The sequence below is a fragment of the Taurulus bubalis genome, assembly GCF_910589615.1.
Source record: "Taurulus bubalis genome assembly, chromosome: 11".
NCBI lineage: Eukaryota > Metazoa > Chordata > Actinopteri > Perciformes > Cottidae > Taurulus > Taurulus bubalis.
In genome coordinates this window covers 24,571,263-24,590,609 of record NC_136599.1, presented here as the reverse complement: position 1 = coordinate 24,590,609, position 19,347 = coordinate 24,571,263, and the positions used below count along the sequence as shown (strand labels likewise).

The 19,347-nt window shown below is 44.6% G+C and overlaps 1 protein-coding gene across 1 annotated transcript in view; it reads left to right on the top strand.

The window, feature by feature from the left end:
* The first annotated feature begins 9,140 nt into the window (after positions 1–9,140).
* The window catches only part of tns2a (tensin 2a), a 47,736-nt gene continuing 37,529 nt past the window's right edge, over positions 9,141–19,347 (top strand). Inside the window, exon 1 of the mRNA XM_079225785.1 lies at positions 9,141–9,537. Coding sequence (XP_079081911.1) covers positions 9,409–9,537 — 129 coding nt within the window. The 5' untranslated portion in view covers positions 9,141–9,408. The remainder of the gene's footprint in view (positions 9,538–19,347) is intronic.

Genomic DNA, 19,347 nt, shown 5'->3' with positions numbered 1-19,347 from the left:
CAGAGTGTGGAGAGTGTGCAGAGTGTGCAGAGTGTGTAGAGTGTACAGAGTGTGCAGAGTGTGTAGAGTGTGCAGAGTGTGCAGAGTGTGTAGAGTGTACAGAGTGTGCAGAGTGTGTAGAGTGTGCAGAGTGTGCAGAGTGTGTAGAGTGTGTAGAGTGTGTAGAGTGTGTAGAGTGTGCAGAGTGTGCATAGTCCAGTGTGTGTAGATTATTTCCGTGTCAATAATTAAGATAAAGATATACTTTATTTAGGAAATTTCGTCTTGGGCTTCCACACACAATACACTTGCCAGCATCACGATCCACGTGCATGCATAGAACATTGCATGCATGTTCAATAATTCAATGACGATATAATTTTGTTACGAGTACTTTTGCGCTTGACATTATCGCCGTGAAAAAGCAGTGTATTATTATTATTCTTTTAGTTTTTTTGATTAGTGGTGAGCAGGGTCGTCCTTCAATCAGAGGATCGGCGGTTCGATCGGCGGTTCGATCCCCGGCTCCGCTAGCCCATGTCGATGTGTCCTTGAGCAAGACACTAAACCCTAAATGTCTCCCGTAGCTGCACCTATACGGTGTATGAATGGTTGATAATCCTGATGTGGCACCTTGCATGGTAGCTCCTCCCATCAGGGTGTGAATGGGTGAATGATGTCATGTAGTGTTAAAGCGCTTTGAGTGGTCGGAAGACTAGAAAAGCGCCATACAATTACGGGTCCATTTACCAGTCCATTTACCATTATTCTGAACCAAAAACGTTATTACTCCTTTCCACTTTGACGAAGGAAGCGCAGACAAGATTATTACTAGGAGTTAATCCTCTCAAATGAAATGTGATCATATGATCCAATAAAAAGAAATGCCGATTAGTGCAGCTGCAGTGTGTTCATCAGGAATACACAGGCCAGAGGTCACGTTGTGGGAGGACAGCCTTCTGTCACCGTGACCTTGAACACACCTCGGAACGTCATTATTTCTTTATTCGCACCATCATCATCACCATCATCATCATCATCATCACACCAGGTTTCATTAACTATGAGCTGCTGTTGAAAGCATCGGACTAAAATCAAATTGGGAGGCGATGACTGAACTGTTTGTTAATACCACCAGCACTCCCTTAAAGAAGCATTTAGTGTTTAGTTTAGAAGGTTGAGCTCAAGGAAGTTTTGGGACGCATAATACGACACGACAGGCCTCTGCTGAGCTTCAGTTTTGGAACGAAAATTAAAGAAAAAATGACTAGAGGGGAAAAAATGAGTCAAAACCACTCTGGGAAATCTTTCCACACAAGGTCTATTCATAGTACAATAACTTATGTCTTTCCCAGCTCCATGTGTTTTTGCTTTCTAGCAGATGATGTGAAGACACACACACAAAAGGATCATCCCTGTAATTAATGAAAATCTCGACCAAACCGCGCTGTGTATGTGTGTGTGTGTGTGAGTGAGTGAGTGAGTGAGTGAGTGAGTGAGACCAGAGTCCGGCCTTCAGAAGACAGAGGTCCTCTGAGCGGCGTCAAAGCGCAGCCTTGTCAGGCTAATTAATGAGTTTGTCTTGATCTGTTAAAACACACTCTCTTCTGTCTTGAGTGTCAACGGGCTCCCTCCCTCTCTCTCAGTACTCATGCACACTAATAATAGAGCTTGTTTCCTGTCGGGCGCTGACGGGTAGCTCCGGTGTGCATTTATGCTTTTGAGCGTTGTCATGACAATGAAAAAATGAATGGGAAGTGATCCATGTGACTGTCCAGACTACGGTTGCAAAAGCGTGTCAGTTAACTGGGTGAATAATGAGCTTCTTTCTCAGTACAGTAACTTTTTTTTCTCCAAAGAAAAAGTCCCCTTTTTTCCTTTTTTTTTGCTGGTCTATGATTAGCTAGACTGAAACTGTGACGTCGGAACGTTAAACAAAGTCACTTCAGGTCAAAAGAAAAGCAGGAGAAAAAAAGTATTTGTCCTTGGTGATACATTAATGAAGAACCATATCAAACCATAGACAGTAGTTCAGGCCCAGCAGCTACTGGTGGAATGTGTGGGGGAGTCACTGTCGTCAAAACAAGGACTCAACTGTTTGGGAGTTACTAAGACTTCCAGGAGTCCTTTTATTGATGACCAGAGGAAAAAAAATCTGTGAAAAACTGTCCTGCGCTGGTTCTCTCTCTCTCTCTCTCTCTCTCTCTCTCTCTCTCTCTCTACACAGATTATATGGCCCCCATAAACACACTTTTGTAGACTTCCCCATTCAGACCGGGCTGCTAGATGGTAAATGGCCTGTACTTGTATAGCTTTTCTATTATTCCACCCACTCAATGCACTTTAACATTACTATGTCATCAATCACCCATTCACTCACTAATGGGAGGAGCTAAGGTGCCACCTGCCCATCAGGAGTAACTAACATTCATACACCGTAGAACAACTACGGGAGCAATTTGGGGTTAAGTGTCTTGCCCAAGGACACATTGACATGGAGCTGGGGATCGAACCGCCAATCCTCTGATCGACCCTCCTCTACAACTGAGCCACAGCCGCCCTGTAAGAAACGTCACTTCAATGGTTGTTTTAACTCAAAGTTGATCTTATTTGTCACATAACTTACATAATAATAATGCTTACATAATGCAACTTCCGTCGTTTTTTGTCATGTAACATCTGTACTTAAGAAACCTCACTTTCATAGTTATTCTAACCCAAAGTTGACTTATTTGTCACGTTACTTCGGTGTAAGCCCTCACCCTAACGATAAACCCCAACCCCTAATCCTATGTATTGTTTGAGTTGTGTTTAGAGGTTGTACATGGGGATTATATATTATTGTAGCCCTGATTTTCATGTTTTATTTGATACCTTGCATGTTTTTTCTTTGGGGCGGGGGGATTTATACCAAAACCAAAACCGTTACACAAGGACACGCTATCTGGACGGACGTGAACGTGCCTCGTCTTTCTGAAACAATTACAGCTGACGCCAAGGAGGGTACCAGGTGGGTTTTGGGTCGTTGAACCAGCTGGACGTGGCGACGTATTGTGCGACGGCGGCACATGAAGCGGTGACGCCGCGAGTCGATTAAGACACGCACGTGTCATGTGGCAGTAAAAGGAAATGAACATGACAACCCTGGGACACGTTGACTCAGCAGCCGCTGGAGTCCATTGGGGCTACACGTCAGCTGCACGTATTTCAGACACAACCAATCCTTGGACATTTATAATCATTTGTAATGAAACTCAAGCAGTGAACTGAGAGCTGAGGTTCAGACATAGATATGGAACTGTATTTAAAGAGTAACCCTTCTGATGTCTTGGCCTGCACTGCTCCCTGGTGACGCTTGAGGAGAAGCATGGGGAGGATTTATTTTGTAGTTGTTGCTTTGACCACAAGATGCCACTGTCACAGTATGCTGTCAGCATGCAGTGTGTAACAGAGTGTAGGTTGGTGAGAACAAAATGTCCTGACCTGTTAAAACACTGGACGACCAAACTAAATCCATTCACTTCCTGTTTTGGTGCTTCTGATTCGGGGATCAGGGGAGTTTTTCCTGATCCGATGTGACGTCCTGGGACAGGGATGTCGTATGTGTACAGATTGTACAGCCCTCTAAGGCGACTTTCTAATGTGTTATTCTGGGCTATACAAAATAAACTGAATTGAATTAAAACACGACAGGATCATCCCCGGCATTAATTTAATTATCAATGGATCTGCTGATTGATAGCTGATCTATATTATTCATTGAGTTGATAAAATAGCAGAAAACAGTAAAAAAATAAAATAAGCACCAACAGTCCAAAATGCAGAGATACACAATTAACAGTTATATAAAAGAGGGAAAATCTGCATTTGAGAAGCAGGAGCTAAAAAACGTCTTGCTTTACTTACTCTGCTACGTTATTCATTCTGGTCACATGACATCTATTGCTTCTTTTATTCGTGATTTTGGGCTATACAAAATAAACTGAATTGAATTGAATGACTCCAGAAACATTTCATAGCAGACGTGTTGTTTTCATTTGTTACGAAATTAACGTCACAAACAGTCCTGTCAACGACTAAAATATGCACAAATAGATTTGTCGTGTACGTTTGCAGGAGGATGAGCTGTTTAGGCCGTCTGCTGCTTGGTTGTTTATGTTGCTGGCTGTGCTTCCATCATCTGAGTGCTTCTCATACATTGCAGTTGTCTCTCAAAGCCACCAGGCTCACTAAGTGTGTCAGGGACTGCAGTGTGAAGTATGTAGAGACAACTTTCTACCACAAGGAGGTTCTCTGTCCATACAGAATAGTTCTGCAGTCAGGAGCATGAGCACCTGGTTAATGGCTCACTTTAATTGGACTTTCAAATTAGGAGACGACAGCAGGCAGCATCATCAGAATGCAAAACAAAACATATTAATAGATGGGAATTACTCACTTCTTACAAACATTTGCACATCAAATTGCATCTGATGTGTAATTAACGTGAGGGTAGAACAGCATTCAAATAGTGACATTAAAGGATAAATTCACATTTTTTTCAGAATAGTCTTAATTAAACACTCACCGCTGTATACATATTGAAACGGTTACGGCTGTAATCCTTCCTCCTGTTCACTCTGACCATTAAGATACCGCTTTCAGGCTGAAGTGAAGTTAAACAAGACCAGATATTGTCAAGTCAAGCAGCTCAATTTGATCTACATAGCCCAACACCACCAATCAGTCAACTCACAATCTTAGCATACGACGCCCTCTGTCCTACGAAACTGCTCATCAACTCCGTAAACCCACCCAGGGTTTGTCTACCTGGCTGTGAGTGCGTTCACATAAAGGGGCGGGGTTTGCAGCATGTGACGAGTCTGCTGTCATCAGAGCGGCGCATTTTACAAATAAAGAGAACAAATATAGTTAGCACATTAATTCAGGCTGGAAGTAAGAACGTGATGGCGTGATGATGTTGTGTGGTCTTGTTTAGACACTTTTGAGCAACCGTTTTGTTTCAGACACGTAAAAGCTTTCGAATTCGCCAGAGGGGTATTTACTGGCATATTTTATACCGTGAAGCAAAACGTTCTGCTGTTGTTAAACACAGACCTTATTTAGGGAATCTAACCGAAACGACTTTGAGACGAGGGAACTGGAAGTGCAAAAATGCTGACTCATTTCCAGGCTTTAGGTCGAATGAACACAGGACTTTCACCCAGGAGGCTTATGTTCTTGTCCAATGGGATGCCCAACCATCTCAACCATTGACTCATTCTGGCTGACTACGTAACCGCCGAAACTTTTTCACCTAATTTATGGAACAACGTCCTTATTTTAAGAACCATGATCTTTTCCAGAACCTGTTTTGTTTGAATTCACAACGTTTACGCTGCGTCTAAAGCTGCGACCGTGCGTCCGGATCGTGTTAAATCAAGCTCATATTGCTTGAATTGACACGCCAATAAAAGTGGCGTGCAATTCATACGGCTTACCAAGAGATCACGATGCCACGTCTCACGTGCCGGGATGTCCACTCGGGTCTCCCTGGGTAACCAAGTTCACGTCAGCTGTTGGTGACGGCAGTGTCTTCAGGATGGGGATGCAGGTGTGGCGTGTAAACACTGGTTGGTTGACCAACGGGCCAAGCAACTTCTTTATGTTCAAACTGACAATGAGGACCAGAGATTGAAGCGTTTTGTGCTCCACTGAAAGCTTTACAGGCTTTCTAACAAGGCAGTAACCTCCTATGGCGCCACCAAGCAGAATACTACTGTAACCTGCTGGAGAGTTACAGTGTTAATTTACTGCGGGACGTTTTTTACTTGGCTTCCTTTTGTTCTCTGAGACAGGAGAATGCAGCGGCGGACGCTTTCAGACAGATGATTTGGAGAAATCTTTAGCCAAGCTTCACTTTTATTTTAGTTTCCCCCTCATATTTTCCGTGCTGGCTGAGCCAGAAGCCTTCCAGATCTGGACACTCTGTTTTCCGGCTTTTGTAGTCACTGAGTGCTCATGTGTTAAAATCTGACGTCAATCACAGAGACAGAGGAAAACGTCCCTGACCTTGGCGCCTACGAGCAAAACGTGTGCCGCCCTCATATGCACTGAACAAAACCCTGATGGCACCTCTTTTGTTTCTGCTCATAAGAGACTTTTTCTATGCACACGAAAGGCTCATCGCTCTAAGATTTTGAGGAAAGAATTTGTTCAAATTTTGGCCATATACTTGTCACCAAAGTTGACGCTTCCTTCTTTTATATCTTCCTTGAATGCACATATGTTGCGGTCGTTTGTATTTGCCTCCATCTTAAAGAAGGAGCATGTGAAAGACATGTGAAAGACGGCTTTGGTAGCGTCGTCCCCTGACATCGTCACAACTATTTCTGTACTCCTTTGTGTCTTCAGATTAAACAATCCCTTCTCTTTCTTTCTGTTTCTTTCGGTGCATCTGCGATATAGACATTGCAGATGCACTGGGGCCCATCTGACAATGTGCTGAAAGAAGAAGGCGCTGATGAGAGAGATTCAAGTTGCAACCCCGTGAATACAAAGAAAAAACAGAGACTGTATATAAGAAGTGGATGTAGTCACCGAGGAATGCAGTTGCCATCTTGGTTTTTGGCATCCAAACCTCTTTGGCCATGAGCAATGTCGTTTTTTTTTACATGCCCATCTTGCTTTTTGGCCGTCGGTCACCTTTTGCAACAACAAGTAACACGAGAGGGTGGAGCTAAGTGCTACCAAACGCTCAATAAGACATTTCTAAACGACCAAAATGTTACAATAAACTTTCATGAACTGAAAACGCACTGTGAAAGAGTTAAAGCTGAAAAAGGAAAACACGGACAACTTCCAGACCGTGATAGGAACCTGTCAATCACCTTGTAGCCCCGCCCTAAAGCATACCCTGCTTTATGGTCTGTTTGACTCTAAAATGGACCATAATTTACTAAATGAACATCATGCTGTATAGAAGAAGACTTGAAACTAGAGATTGAGACATAAACTCCTGTTTACAATGTTTACTGAGGGAATAAATCAAGAGAGAAGTAGAGTCATTTTCTCATAGACTTCTATACAACCAGACGTCTTTCAAAAAACAACCCCATCTCAACCATTAAATGTATTTGCCCAAAATTACAAATGTGGCACAAGAAAAACTTCAATATTTTTCTTATTGTTTTGGTAAAATAGTCAGTAGTGATTATTTGCTTATTCTACATAAACTGTAAAAACCATAAAAACTAAACAAATTTAAGGAATCATTTATATCATATATATATATTTTTTAACATATACACATATGCAATGATAATTGATGGATAGTATGTTTGCTGTCCAACGTCAAGTCTCTATTTGATCGTGTGGCGCGCGTGTGTGTGTGTGTGTGTGTGTGTGTGTGTGTGTGTGTGTGTGTGTGTGTGTGTGTGTGTGTGTGTGTGTGTGTGTGTGTGTGCTTCACGACTGGTAACTGGGATCCACGGTAACTGCCTTGCGTCACTGCTCTGTGTTCTCCATATTTGGACTTAGTTTATCTAGTCTCTCTAAACTCTTCTTCTAAGATGACATCCTTTCTCTGCCTCTTTTCCTCCTTATCAAAAAAAATAACCTCCTAGAAATCTCTCCTTAATCCTCACTGATCCAGGCTGAAACTGGTTTCTGCCAAGACTCCTAACGGGGCCCAAGTATGCTGCAACGGAATGCAGCCACATCTTTGCCCAAAAAGACTTAGTATTAGTATTATATTTCAAATCACATTTGGATACGCAGTAGCCCGGGTCAATGGCTCTGCCGTCTCTCTCTATACTTTCCAGATGCAATAGCAGGATTTTTGGCAGGACCTGAGTTGATTAGAAGGAGTTCATATCACGGCATGTGAAACCAGTGGGGGGAGGGGGGGTTCAGGCTGCGAGAGCTCATGTCTGAGGCCTTGCATGAAAGACATAAACATAGAGGGGAGAGGCAAAGGAAAAGGCGGGGCTAAGGTCAAATGGGGAGGGGGGGCAAAGGGTGAGCAGGAGGAGGGAGAGATGGATGGATGGAAGGGTGTCTAGGAAGGGAGGAGAAGGAAGGACACCTGGAAGGCCTGTCTGGGGCAAAGTGCCTGCAACAACAAGACGGCCCGGCCACTGGGTTCTGTCTGAGGGGAGGAAAAGAAGGACGAGGGAGACGCGGAGGGGGAGAGCAGGGGGAACACAAAGAGGCGAGGACCTTTGGAGCCGCATCAAGAATTTGCCTTTTATGGGGTACAGTCTCACTCTTCCAAGCCTCGTGAGCTCCGGCGCGGCGGCCAAAAACCACTCTCGGGAGAAATAAATAAACAACAGCAAAGAGGCCGGCGAGGAGAGGGAACTTGAGCGGTGCTAATGTCTCTCACACTTTTAGCCCTGTTAAACATCCACTGGGCCTCTTTGTGCTTGAAATCACCCCCCTGCTCCACTTTCGTTCATCAAAAACAAAAGACAAGGATGCCTCTGACGTGGTACAACCTCGAGCATCCTTTGTAATATGTTAGGTGCACGGCTTCTGGGGGTGAAAGAGGCCTTGTTTCACACTCGCAGCGTCGTAGACAATGGCGAGGCTCAGGCCAGCGGAGGGCTCGGCCCGCTCCGAAACACTGGTTTCCGGCATCCCGACAGCTGCCCTCACTGTTGGGTTTTCTTGGTTTGTTTTCTGGACAATACCAACAATGTGCTGCCCGAGCTAAGAGGAGACTCTGCCTGTGTCTGGGGTGGGGGAGGCAGGAAACCGCTGAGGAGGAGAGGTGGGTGGGGGTGAGAACAGAGAGGTAATTGTATATGTAAGAGTGAGGCAACCCCAGTGGAGAGGTAGGAGAGGGAGAAGAGGGAGAGAGAGAGAAAGAGAGAGAGGAGGAAAGGGGAGAGACGCACGCTCTCGGGATGGTTGGACTGGGAGAGAGGAAGAGGAGCGACAGGAGGTGGCGAGTGAGAGTAAGGGGCGAAGACGGAAAAAAGGAGGAGAGCGAAGCGAGGATCCTCGAGTGTTGACATTCTCTCGTCGAGGGTCATGGGTGTGCGTCCCGGATGGGAGGGGGGGTGTAGTGAGTGCGATTGACTGGCCAAAAAGAAACAAGAGAGAAAAAGTCAAGTTGGGAGCTCAAGTGTGTGTAAAACAAAGAAAGCACCTTGAGGGGGGCGGGGGGTCCATGGGACTGCAGCAGGACGGAGTTGGCGAGAGAGGTGTTTTTCAGAGTGTGTGTAGAAAAGGAGAAGGGGGTGGGTGACCGAGAGCGCGTATCCTTCCCTCGGTCCCCGCAGCGGGGCTGAACGAGAGCCAGGAAAAGGAGGACGGACCTCCCTGTCCTCTCCAGCTGACAAAAACAGCTGCCCCGGAGCTGGAGCCTGCTTCGAGAACAGAGAGGAGGAGGAGGAGAAAAAAGAAAAAAAAAGGGTCCAGAGTCCAGGACCCCCGTCCATCTACATGGGTTGCGTCCTGAGCACGGAGTGGTGTGGGGAGGACGAGGCGCAACTGGTGACGGTGGTCAGAAGCTCGTCGCTGAAGAGAAGGAGTCTGGAGAGGAGCGAGAGCGGCAGGATGAGGCTGACGAAGGTCAGTGTGCATGAGGTGTTCACGTGATCGGGCGTGCGAGAGGATGGCCTGTGTTTAGTCAGTGATGGTGGACTTTGCATGATCAAAGGTACAACTGAGGGAAAGTAGATGAGTCTGCTCACAGGTGTTGAGGAGTGACGCATTGTATTGGATGTCTGTGATTGAAAGTTACGGGACTTTGATCCGGGAGACCGCTGTTCGTGTCCCGTGAGAAACATCGCTTCGTTTGTTTACGCAACGTTATGCAAGAAAGTCCGCTCAGGGCGAGCTTTGGTCACATGTTAGCGGTTGTTGTGTCTTTATTTGAACACAAACTATGATCTTTTTACTAACCTTAACCAGCTCGACTATTTTGCCTCAACCCGACCAATCACAACGTTAACCGCGTGGTGTGATGTGATGCTGATTTGAAATATATGTATGAATTATCGGACACGAATGCCAATAGTCGTTGAAATCTGATAACTTGCTTTGAGTGACGTCTCTTGAGTCAGTGTCGGATCGGTCTAAAGGCTACAAGTTTGACGATGAAAAAAAAAGTAGAGTTAGCCCTGAGGCTAGCAGCTCCAGGCTGCATCAGCTGCTACTAGGATAGCGCGCTCAAATCCCCGACCGAACTGTCAATTCAACTGCTAGTTGAATTGTGGGTAATCCAGGCGTCTTGCTTTGACAAGGAATGCTTGGAATAAAAAAAGACAATAACTCTGGTTCCGCTGCATCGCAATGCCAATTCAGTGGAGTTCTCTTTTGATTGAATTTCGCTCGTTGGTGTCTTGAAGTCAATCCAATAATGCTGAACAATGTTTTTTTAATTGTTACTTGGAGATAATCGTGCAAATGTCCAAGAATACAACTCTCCAGCCTCTTTCATTTGATAGCATTCCCACAGTGATGGCTCTACGTTTTGGACAACCTACCTTTTGTAAACAGATGAGCAGGCACATTTAAGTATTTTGAGTTGGGAATGAGTAATGAAGAACTGGGTGTGCTAAAGTTCAATGGGTTGTTATTTACCTTATATATGCCCCATGTGCTGAAGTTTGAAGACGTGATTGTTGAATCTCAATACAAGGAGAGTGTGTTTGTGTATGTGTATGTTTTGTTCGACCCCTTGATTTGCAAGACGATGTGGATGACGATGCGGATGACGACGGCGTCTCCGAGCTGAGCTCACATCTGTGCGGACACAATGGCAGTGTTGTGGTCGGCCCTCAGCATCTGCCGGGGAATTACTGCCACGTAAACAGAGGCCCGTCGGCTGTCCGGAGTCATCGTAAAATTGCCATTAGCCACTCAGAGGAACATTGCGATCCTAAATCTCAAGTCCACCAGTTTACATCACATGGAATCACACACAGACACAAGAGCCTCTGTGGCTTTCGCATCCAGATGTGTGGATCAATCTGAATGTGTTTGCGTGCATTTTTCGTGTGTGTGTGTGTGTGTGTGTGTGTGTGTGCGTGTGTGTGTGTTCGGTTGCACCACAGTCTCAGTGGCTCCATATCGCATGCCGAGCGGCGTGGGAATGTGGAGCCTTCTGGACGACGTCATCCCGCAGTGACTGACCCCGCTCCAGGGGTGTGGGAACCAGTCGGATCCCACCGATCGTCCTCGAGGAGGAGACGTCTCATCTATTTATGCTCATTTGTTTTCATTAAGTCGTTCTTTTCCACTTTCCATTTTTTATGATTTCCTGGTTGTTTTCCGTGGAGCTGCAGACAATCGTAAATGTGAGAACAAGAATGTGACTTGGCTTAAATGTCGATGCCCCAACATACAGCATAACTCACGCCAAGTACTTGCTGGAAACACTTGGCAACAGAATTGATCCACATGCTGCTCTGAGTGTGATTACATAATGTTATGATGTTATGTCATGGACACAGGAAAGGGATGTTTTTTTTTTAATCTTTTGACTTTTTTTATTGGCATTTCTTTTTTTAATCTCGACTTCATGCGGTAGAATGCATGCGGTAGAGCCGTATATATGTTTGCACTTCACAGGGTGGGGTCCATCCTCCAGTGTCATTGATGGTTTTCGTTAGGAAAATTATTTCCTAAATTGTTTTTTTTATTATTAAGTATTAACCCATAGCCTTTTATGATTGCGAATAGGCCTCACTGCTGCACCGGCCAAAGCTTCTTGGATAGTTGTTGACGAAGAGAAGCTGAGCATCAATAAACAACCTTCTAAAAATGGGTTCCTGAAATAAACAGTTTCTGGTGGTTGGACACGATAGTTTGTATGGTTCTCTTTGAAAAAAATATCACACCAAACCGAGTCGAATGACGCAGAATTCATGTGGGACAAATCAAAAGAAGGCGATCCTCGGACGGAAGTTATGAAACTGCCACATTGAGGTTTTATCTTTGTTATACAATGACCATTTTTTCCTTGTGTGTTATGATCACAAACAGACCGCTTTGGCATTGAAAGTTGAGTATAAATATCTTTCCCCTCGTCACGGCTAAATGCGGCTCAAGTCTGAGAATCACTAACCGGAAAACACAAACATACTCACACTGCCTCCATTGCAGTGGAATGGCGGGGTGTTATTAGCCACGCTAGCTAGGAGATACCATTGTCAGCTGGTCCACCACTTTGATCCAGACTGAAATATCGACTAAAGGATGGATTCAGTAGATATGTACGAATGTCTTTGGTGATCCAAAGACTTTTACGCGAATGCAACCATAAGGTTGACATTTTGGGTTTTGAAATACCTTTTGGATGTATTGCCATGAAATGTGTTTAGTGTGTAACTAGCAAACGTTACCTTGCTAACCTTGGTTAACTTGGTATCGTGCATGCTTAACATTCGGCGTGTTAATGCTGTGAGCGCGTTAGAATGCGTTATGGCTTATAGCATTGCTTGTTTATTATACTAATGATCGAGGAATTTGAGTTGATTCTACTCTTTCAACACGCTGTATGTACCACTGGGAATACCAGAGTAAAATGTTGCAGTCCCACAAGTTCTGTTTCCTTTTTGTTGTTGTTGAGTCTAGAAATACATAGAGCGCTGGCGTTGTGACATTGGTTTTATAAGTATTTGTTTAGCTTCCCTGTAATTTCTCATGAGCAACAGAGTTTAGATTGACCGTGACCAATACTGAGGCCTTGAGCCAAAGGCATTCACTACAAACACACAGCCAACACAGGAAGCAGCGCTGACCGGGTCGGGTTAAATATAGACCCCCCTCATCAAAACACTCAGAACAAGTAGAATAGAACCAGAGGTAATTCTCACACTCACAAAAAAAAAGATGAACTCCGAGGGTGGCGGACTAGATTCCTGCGGCTTGAAAATAATGATCGGACCCAAAAACTGAGCAGGATTCGTAAAGGAATGCTTGCTGTGTGTGTCGGGCGTACAGATGAAAGCTGATCAAGGGAAAAGGGAAAGACATAAACCGTTTCCTCTCACTGAAAGTCTGGGGAAGAAAAACAAAACAACAAATCCCAGCACCGCCCTTGAAAGCAACACCTCACGGCCTAACCATGCACGGGATATGTTCGTCTCTCACACTCAAGAAAGACTTGACGTTTGCTCAGTTTTTGAGGAATGCCTTTCGGGCCGACAGAAAGTATTTCTATTGAACTCATCGGTGTCGTCAGCGTCTCGCTCACTGCTCTCCTCGCTCTCCTCACTCCTTCAACAGCTGCACCTTATCAGTGTTTGGCGCAGCGCTGTCCCGCACGATCCTCCGCCGAGCCACGCGGACCCCCTTTTCTCTGGCCTCCCTGCTCCCTCCCCTCATTTCCTCCCGGCCCCGTCTCCGACTCCGTGCACCGCTTTCTCATTTACCTCCGAACACGATCCAAGTCCAATCCACTTCTCCAATTCCCAGACTCTAGACACCTGGCATCCTTGCGATTACCGCCATCGAGCGGCCTTGCTTTCACGGCGCCGACCTTTTACCATTTAGCTCTAAGCACAGAGGGAGCATGATTCAGGCTTCAAGCGTTCCCCCACCACCCCACCCCCCGTTTTCCTCATCTCCATCTTTCTTCCAACACGACCCTCCCCCACTTTACTCATTCCAATCCCAAATACCGGCTTCCTGTCTCTCACGGCCCGTACGTATTTTTTCACTCTTGCATGTGGCCTCCTCCTAATTACCTTCTCCCACCTTGTTACCTTTTCTTTCTTGACCCCTCAGCCCCCCTCTAAAAGTTATCTTTTTTCCTGTCATGAGCCATAATTTCTCTGGTTATGAGCGAAAGGAATGGACTGCAAACACCGTGACTCACAGTCCTGTTTCACATGCGCCGTACCTGCATGTCGATCCCACACATATGGAAGTGACTAAGGGATCGAGGCGGCAGACAGAAGTAATGCTCCGTGCCTTAGCAAGTCTGAGGCTGGGGAATATCATGGGCTCGCAATTTAAGACTCCACGGGAATGAACGTCCACGCACACACATGGGCACACGTCTGGAGTGTAAGCACAGCCGTTAGCATGGACAGAAAGGCTGGCAAGGAAGCAGAGATGTATTCATCACCAAGCTCCGCTTTTAAAAATCTAAAATCTGAAAAACGCAAAATTGCTTTATTTGTGTTTTCAAGCTAATTTCAAACATCTGCCGCTGTATTAATGTCCGTTTGGCATTTTTTTATTGTCAAGACCAGACCTCAGCTGGTGCATTTGTCTTATTCCACCACTTGGTGCTGCTACCAGCACACTAGTCACTACCCGGCAGTGCCCAAGCAGATGTTGATCAAGGCACATCTGTGTGTGTGTGTGTGTGTGTGTGTGTGTGTGTGTGTGTGTTTATTGGGGGACATGTTGTGAGAAAACAGGAGTGCTGACTGCCCAGAGTCCAAGATGAGGAAGGATCCGTTAGTAGTGTTTATGTGGTCAGATTGTGGAGTCAATTAGTTAAGGTTTATTTGGGGAAAAAAGTTTCTTTCACAGAAGACATAAAAGCTATATATTTGTGTAAAAATTACAAAAAGGTAGCAGTGCAAATACAAAGTTTGACCATGCTTTGAGGGTTGCTAGGGTTGGTAATCTTCTTGTTGTTATAGGATTCTCTTTCCATCCCGACCGCTATCAATAAAGTAAAATGCTCAGACAAAAATAAATCTGGTATCTGTGGCCGTCACAGGACTGTAGAAAGCATGATGTAGATGGTTTATAGCCTGGTGTTATTTCACACGATTCCAAAAATCATAAAAGTAACAGTCTATTTAAATCTAAAGGGACCATCATTTACTAAGTGAACATTCAACCCAGATCCACTGCCCCAGTTTTGACCTTGTTATGAAGAGAACGGGGCGATTCTGTAGTTAACAGTTATTTCTATTTTTGGAACTTCTTATGACCATAATATGGCACGGCCACATCATTGTCATGATTTACTACAGCTTTGGAACTTCATCACTTATTGCTGTCCGCCTGCAACTTGTGTTGTATCGCTGTTGAGAATACAATACCTGGCGTCTCAACCTGATTACCTATATGAATAAAGGTTACATCAAAAATATGCATGCTGGAAAGGAAAGCATGTGATCAAGGCTACGTGTGATAAAATAATGAAAAATTCCATGAAGACAAATCCAGGGGATATCAATATTCCTTAGAAGTTTATGAACATGGTATATTTGGATTTGTTAGCTATGACAGAACACTTAAGGAAAAGACAGATATTATAAATGTATTAATCATCTGCCACATTTTATATTCACAAATGTAATTTTTTTTTACAAAGAATTTGAATTATATATAACAACTCTGAAAGGCTGTTCCAACGAACAAAAGGCAATGAGAACTGTAGCGGCATGCATTGCCAGTAATATATGTTTGTAATTACACAATTGTGATTTAGTGTCCTCTTTTTTATTTTATTTTAGGCTTTGTCTTTCTTTTGTTTGTCTCTGCGGCTGCCCCCCTGACTTGTTGGATTAACTGTAAATGAATGTATGTTTCCGTTTGCTACTGTCAATTTATGAAATTGTACTTATTATTTAATTAAATTATTGAACAACAGCAACACAAATCCCAGTAATAGTACCTACTCCACACTCCACGTAGCCCAGCCCCCAGCAGCCCCTGCTCGGGGGGCTGGACCGGAGCAAAAGAAAACAAGTTATCTCAGTGGCAGCTCGTGTTACTGAGCGAGGGTCTCCTCTGAGAATGAGGGGCAGCTCTTGAAAACCGTGGGTCATGATTAGCGGGAAAATGAACAAGGTAAGACGGCGCAGTCCGTGAGAGAAAGGGAGCGTCTGGTTGAGTTCTCGTTGCACCTAAAAGTCAGCATGGAGGGTTTTTGTGGGGATGTCTGCGTGATGCTGAGTTTTCATGCGTCGGCTGCGCAGTTGCGCACTCTGGTGATTGTCTTCTTCTCGTTGTCGGAGGCGGCTCCTTTTAAGAAAAAGTACTTTGAGCTCGTTCGGCAGGGAGATTTATTTAATGTGACCCTACGGTGTGTTTAATTGCGCTATGTTTTCTTTTTGATAACCCTGCATTATAATAGGCTGCGCTTATTAGCGTGTTGGCTGGTATTTCATTCACTGTGTGAAAGTTGAGTCTCTTGGACTTGTTCTGCGAGACTTCGCTCGAGGCGTCGCACCTCATTAAAGTGACATAAAAGTGGTCTGAAGTCACGTGACGCGTTTAGCGCCCCTTCACGAGCCCCCTGTGACGTCAGCGCCAGTCAGTCAATGTTAATCTTGCAAAGTCATGTTAGAGTCATGTAGTCATGAGCGCGAGGTGTCTGTAGACGAAAATGACAAGGACTTCAAATGGAAATAATATCATATCATAATTGCAGGTAGAACATATATGTTTAAGTTGAAAGAAGCCCATCTTAAAGTATTTAGAAATATTTGTGTTTTTTTACATAAAAATGAAAATATAATTGCAGGTAGAACATATATGTTTAAGTTGAAAGAAGCCCATCTTAAAGTATTTAGAAATATTTGTATTTTTTTACATAAAAATTAAAATGTAATTGCAGGTAGAAAATATATGTTTAAGTTGAAAGAAGCCAATCTTAAAGTATTTGTAAGTAAACTTGTTTCTCTTACTCACACTGTCAATTGACAATTTTTTAGGGCGATGATTAAAAAGAATGTGCTCAGATAGTTTAGTTACGCTGCAATTCTGGTCTGAAAAAGTAGTGCCTTGCCAAATAAAAAGCAGGCTTGAGTCGGTCCTAGACGGACTGCGATGACGAGCTGCGGCTGAGCGTGTGTAATGCACAATGCTCCGAGGGCACGTCAACACCACGAGTTGACTAAAAAAGATGCTTTCAACAAACCCCAGCTTTTGCCCCCCCCCCCTGTTGTGTGCATGCATGATCACATTCACTGTAGTGTGTGTGTGTGTGTGTGTGTGTGTGTGTGTATGGACGCCTGCCCGCACTGATACATGGCGGTTAATAGTGGTTCGCACACCCCTCAATTAGTGTTGGCTCCGCATCAGGATCCCTCGTCAGGGTTCCCATCCTGCTTCTGCGACATGAGGAAAGCGGCCGCGCATTAACAACAAGATAACATTGTCCAACCTCTCCAAAGCTTTCCTCTGGCGATAACCGTGTGGTCGTGAGCACTTTTTCTCCTCCCGTAGGACCGTATGTAATGTGGATGTAGGCGGTGGTCAATTTTTATCCGATTGGAAAAGGAGCTTGTGTTTTTAATAGTTTTTTCCGTTTTCTTGGGAAAACCCAAGCAATGACAAACATCGTTGCCTTGGAGCAAGGCACGGGAGTAAGGAGCAGCACAATACTGTTGCTGTGCCCGGTGGACAATCGGTATTCTATATGGGTAATTGTTGGGTGTAACTGGGAGGTTTGATGGCTCAGAAATGGCCGATTATGGCTGCACCCCTGTTCACTGCCAGGCTGAGAGGCTGAAACGGAGCGCTCACGTTCCCTTGAGCCGGCAGTTATGCTGCGTTCCATCTACGGGAGCAGCCATTCACTCTTAACCTGGAAAAATCCTGCAGCCATATAACGGAAGGGTTCCAAGTGATTTTGTGTTTTAGTCCAGCAGGAACAGCGTATGCTTTAGGGCGTGGCTACCTTGTGGTTGAAAGGTCACTACCACGGCGTTGGTGTTGGCCGTGTGTTTGTCTCACAATTCTAACCCTCGTTGTTAACATTGTAACATTTTGGTCGCCGAAAAATGTCAATCAATGGTCGGTTGCTCCACCCTCTCGTGTCACTTCTGGTTGCAAAAAAAAGCAAGATGCCAACATCCAAAACCAAGATGGCGACTTCCAAAACCAATATGGCGCTGTGAAACATGCCAAACTCAAGGCTTCAAAACCGTAGTCCACAAACCAATGACATCACAGTGACAACGTCCAGTCTGTGGTCTGAGGCCGTAATCTGATCAAAAAAAGTTGAGCGGGCTCTTGTCTGGCTTTTGCAACGCCAAGCGACGTCATCGGCCCCTGGAGAACAGATTAGCAGCTGATTCCACTGTTGGCTTCAGAGATGTCCTGCTAATTGTTACCCATGGTAGACGGCATCGTTGTGTTTTTGGATGCCGCTGTGTGTGTGTGTGTGTGTGTGTGTGTGTTTGTTTGTTTCTGTGTTTTTAGCAGCAGCTAGTGAACAGAAGTGCAACATGGCGGCACGCTGACCTCACCTCGGGAACAGGCAGTCTCTGTTCCCACCACAGCCTGTCCCACCCTTTTGGACTCACACACACATATACACACACACCCATGCACACTTGCCTACGAGTGAATCAACGCACATTTTATGAACACACACGCTGGCCTTGATGCCCGACAGAATGAGGCAGGAACCCGGATGCCCATACCCATGTGAGACGCTCTCAATGGAGGGTGGGGTTTAAGTACACAAGGAGTCACAAACACATGACTGAATTGAACAGCTGTTTGAGTTGAATTGCATGAAACATACTTAAATAAGCAGACATTACAAACATCTGGCTTGTTGTCTTTCTCAGAGAAAGAGACTCAGGGTTTTTCCATTAAAGATTAGCAAAAATGTCCTATATGATAGTTAAGTAAAACATCTTAAGGGTTCTGGACTGTAACAAATCCATCTCTTGAATAACCTCTGTGAAATAATTGTACCATTAGCAACCATAGAAGTGGATTTAGTCACCATGACATCACCCCTTGGTTTGTGGACTGGCAAATTTGAGGCTTCGCCTTCTCATAAAAGAACCCTAATTTAATAAATGAACATCATGCTGTATTGAAGAAGACTTGAAACTAGAGATGAGACCATAAACTCATGTTTGCAATGTTTACTGAGGGAATACATCAAGAGAGAAGAGTTATTTTTTCATAGACTTCTATACAACCAGAGGAGTTGCCCCCTGATGGTCATTAGAGAGAAATCCTTCTGCATTTTCAGGTCTGGAGGTTGATACATGTTAGCAGCCGAGCTAACAAGCTTGCTAGCTATCAGTCAGGAGGGGAGAGCATATTACCATCCAACAACTCTACGTTGAATGAAATGATGTCCGAAGTTAAAATACCAGAAGGGAGTAAACAGCCCAGTGCAGTGGAAACAGAAAGAAACCCAGACTTCTCTGACTAGTGCTAGCATGTTGCCGGTGTCGTCTTTACGTCACCAAGCTAAGAGAACCACACATTTTTCCAAGATCTTCTGCATTTGGAGCCCAAATCTTTGAAAGGGAACTCCAGGTGTTTCAGAGCACTACTGCATATGTTAACAAACAGTTTGCATAGTTTCTATTAAGCCTTTTGTGGCTCCAGAGGGAGCGGCACAAAATCTGAAAAATGTTCTTCCATGATGTCACTTGAGCCATTGACTACGTTTCTATGCACAAAACATCCTGGGTTTCGCCCATATTAAAA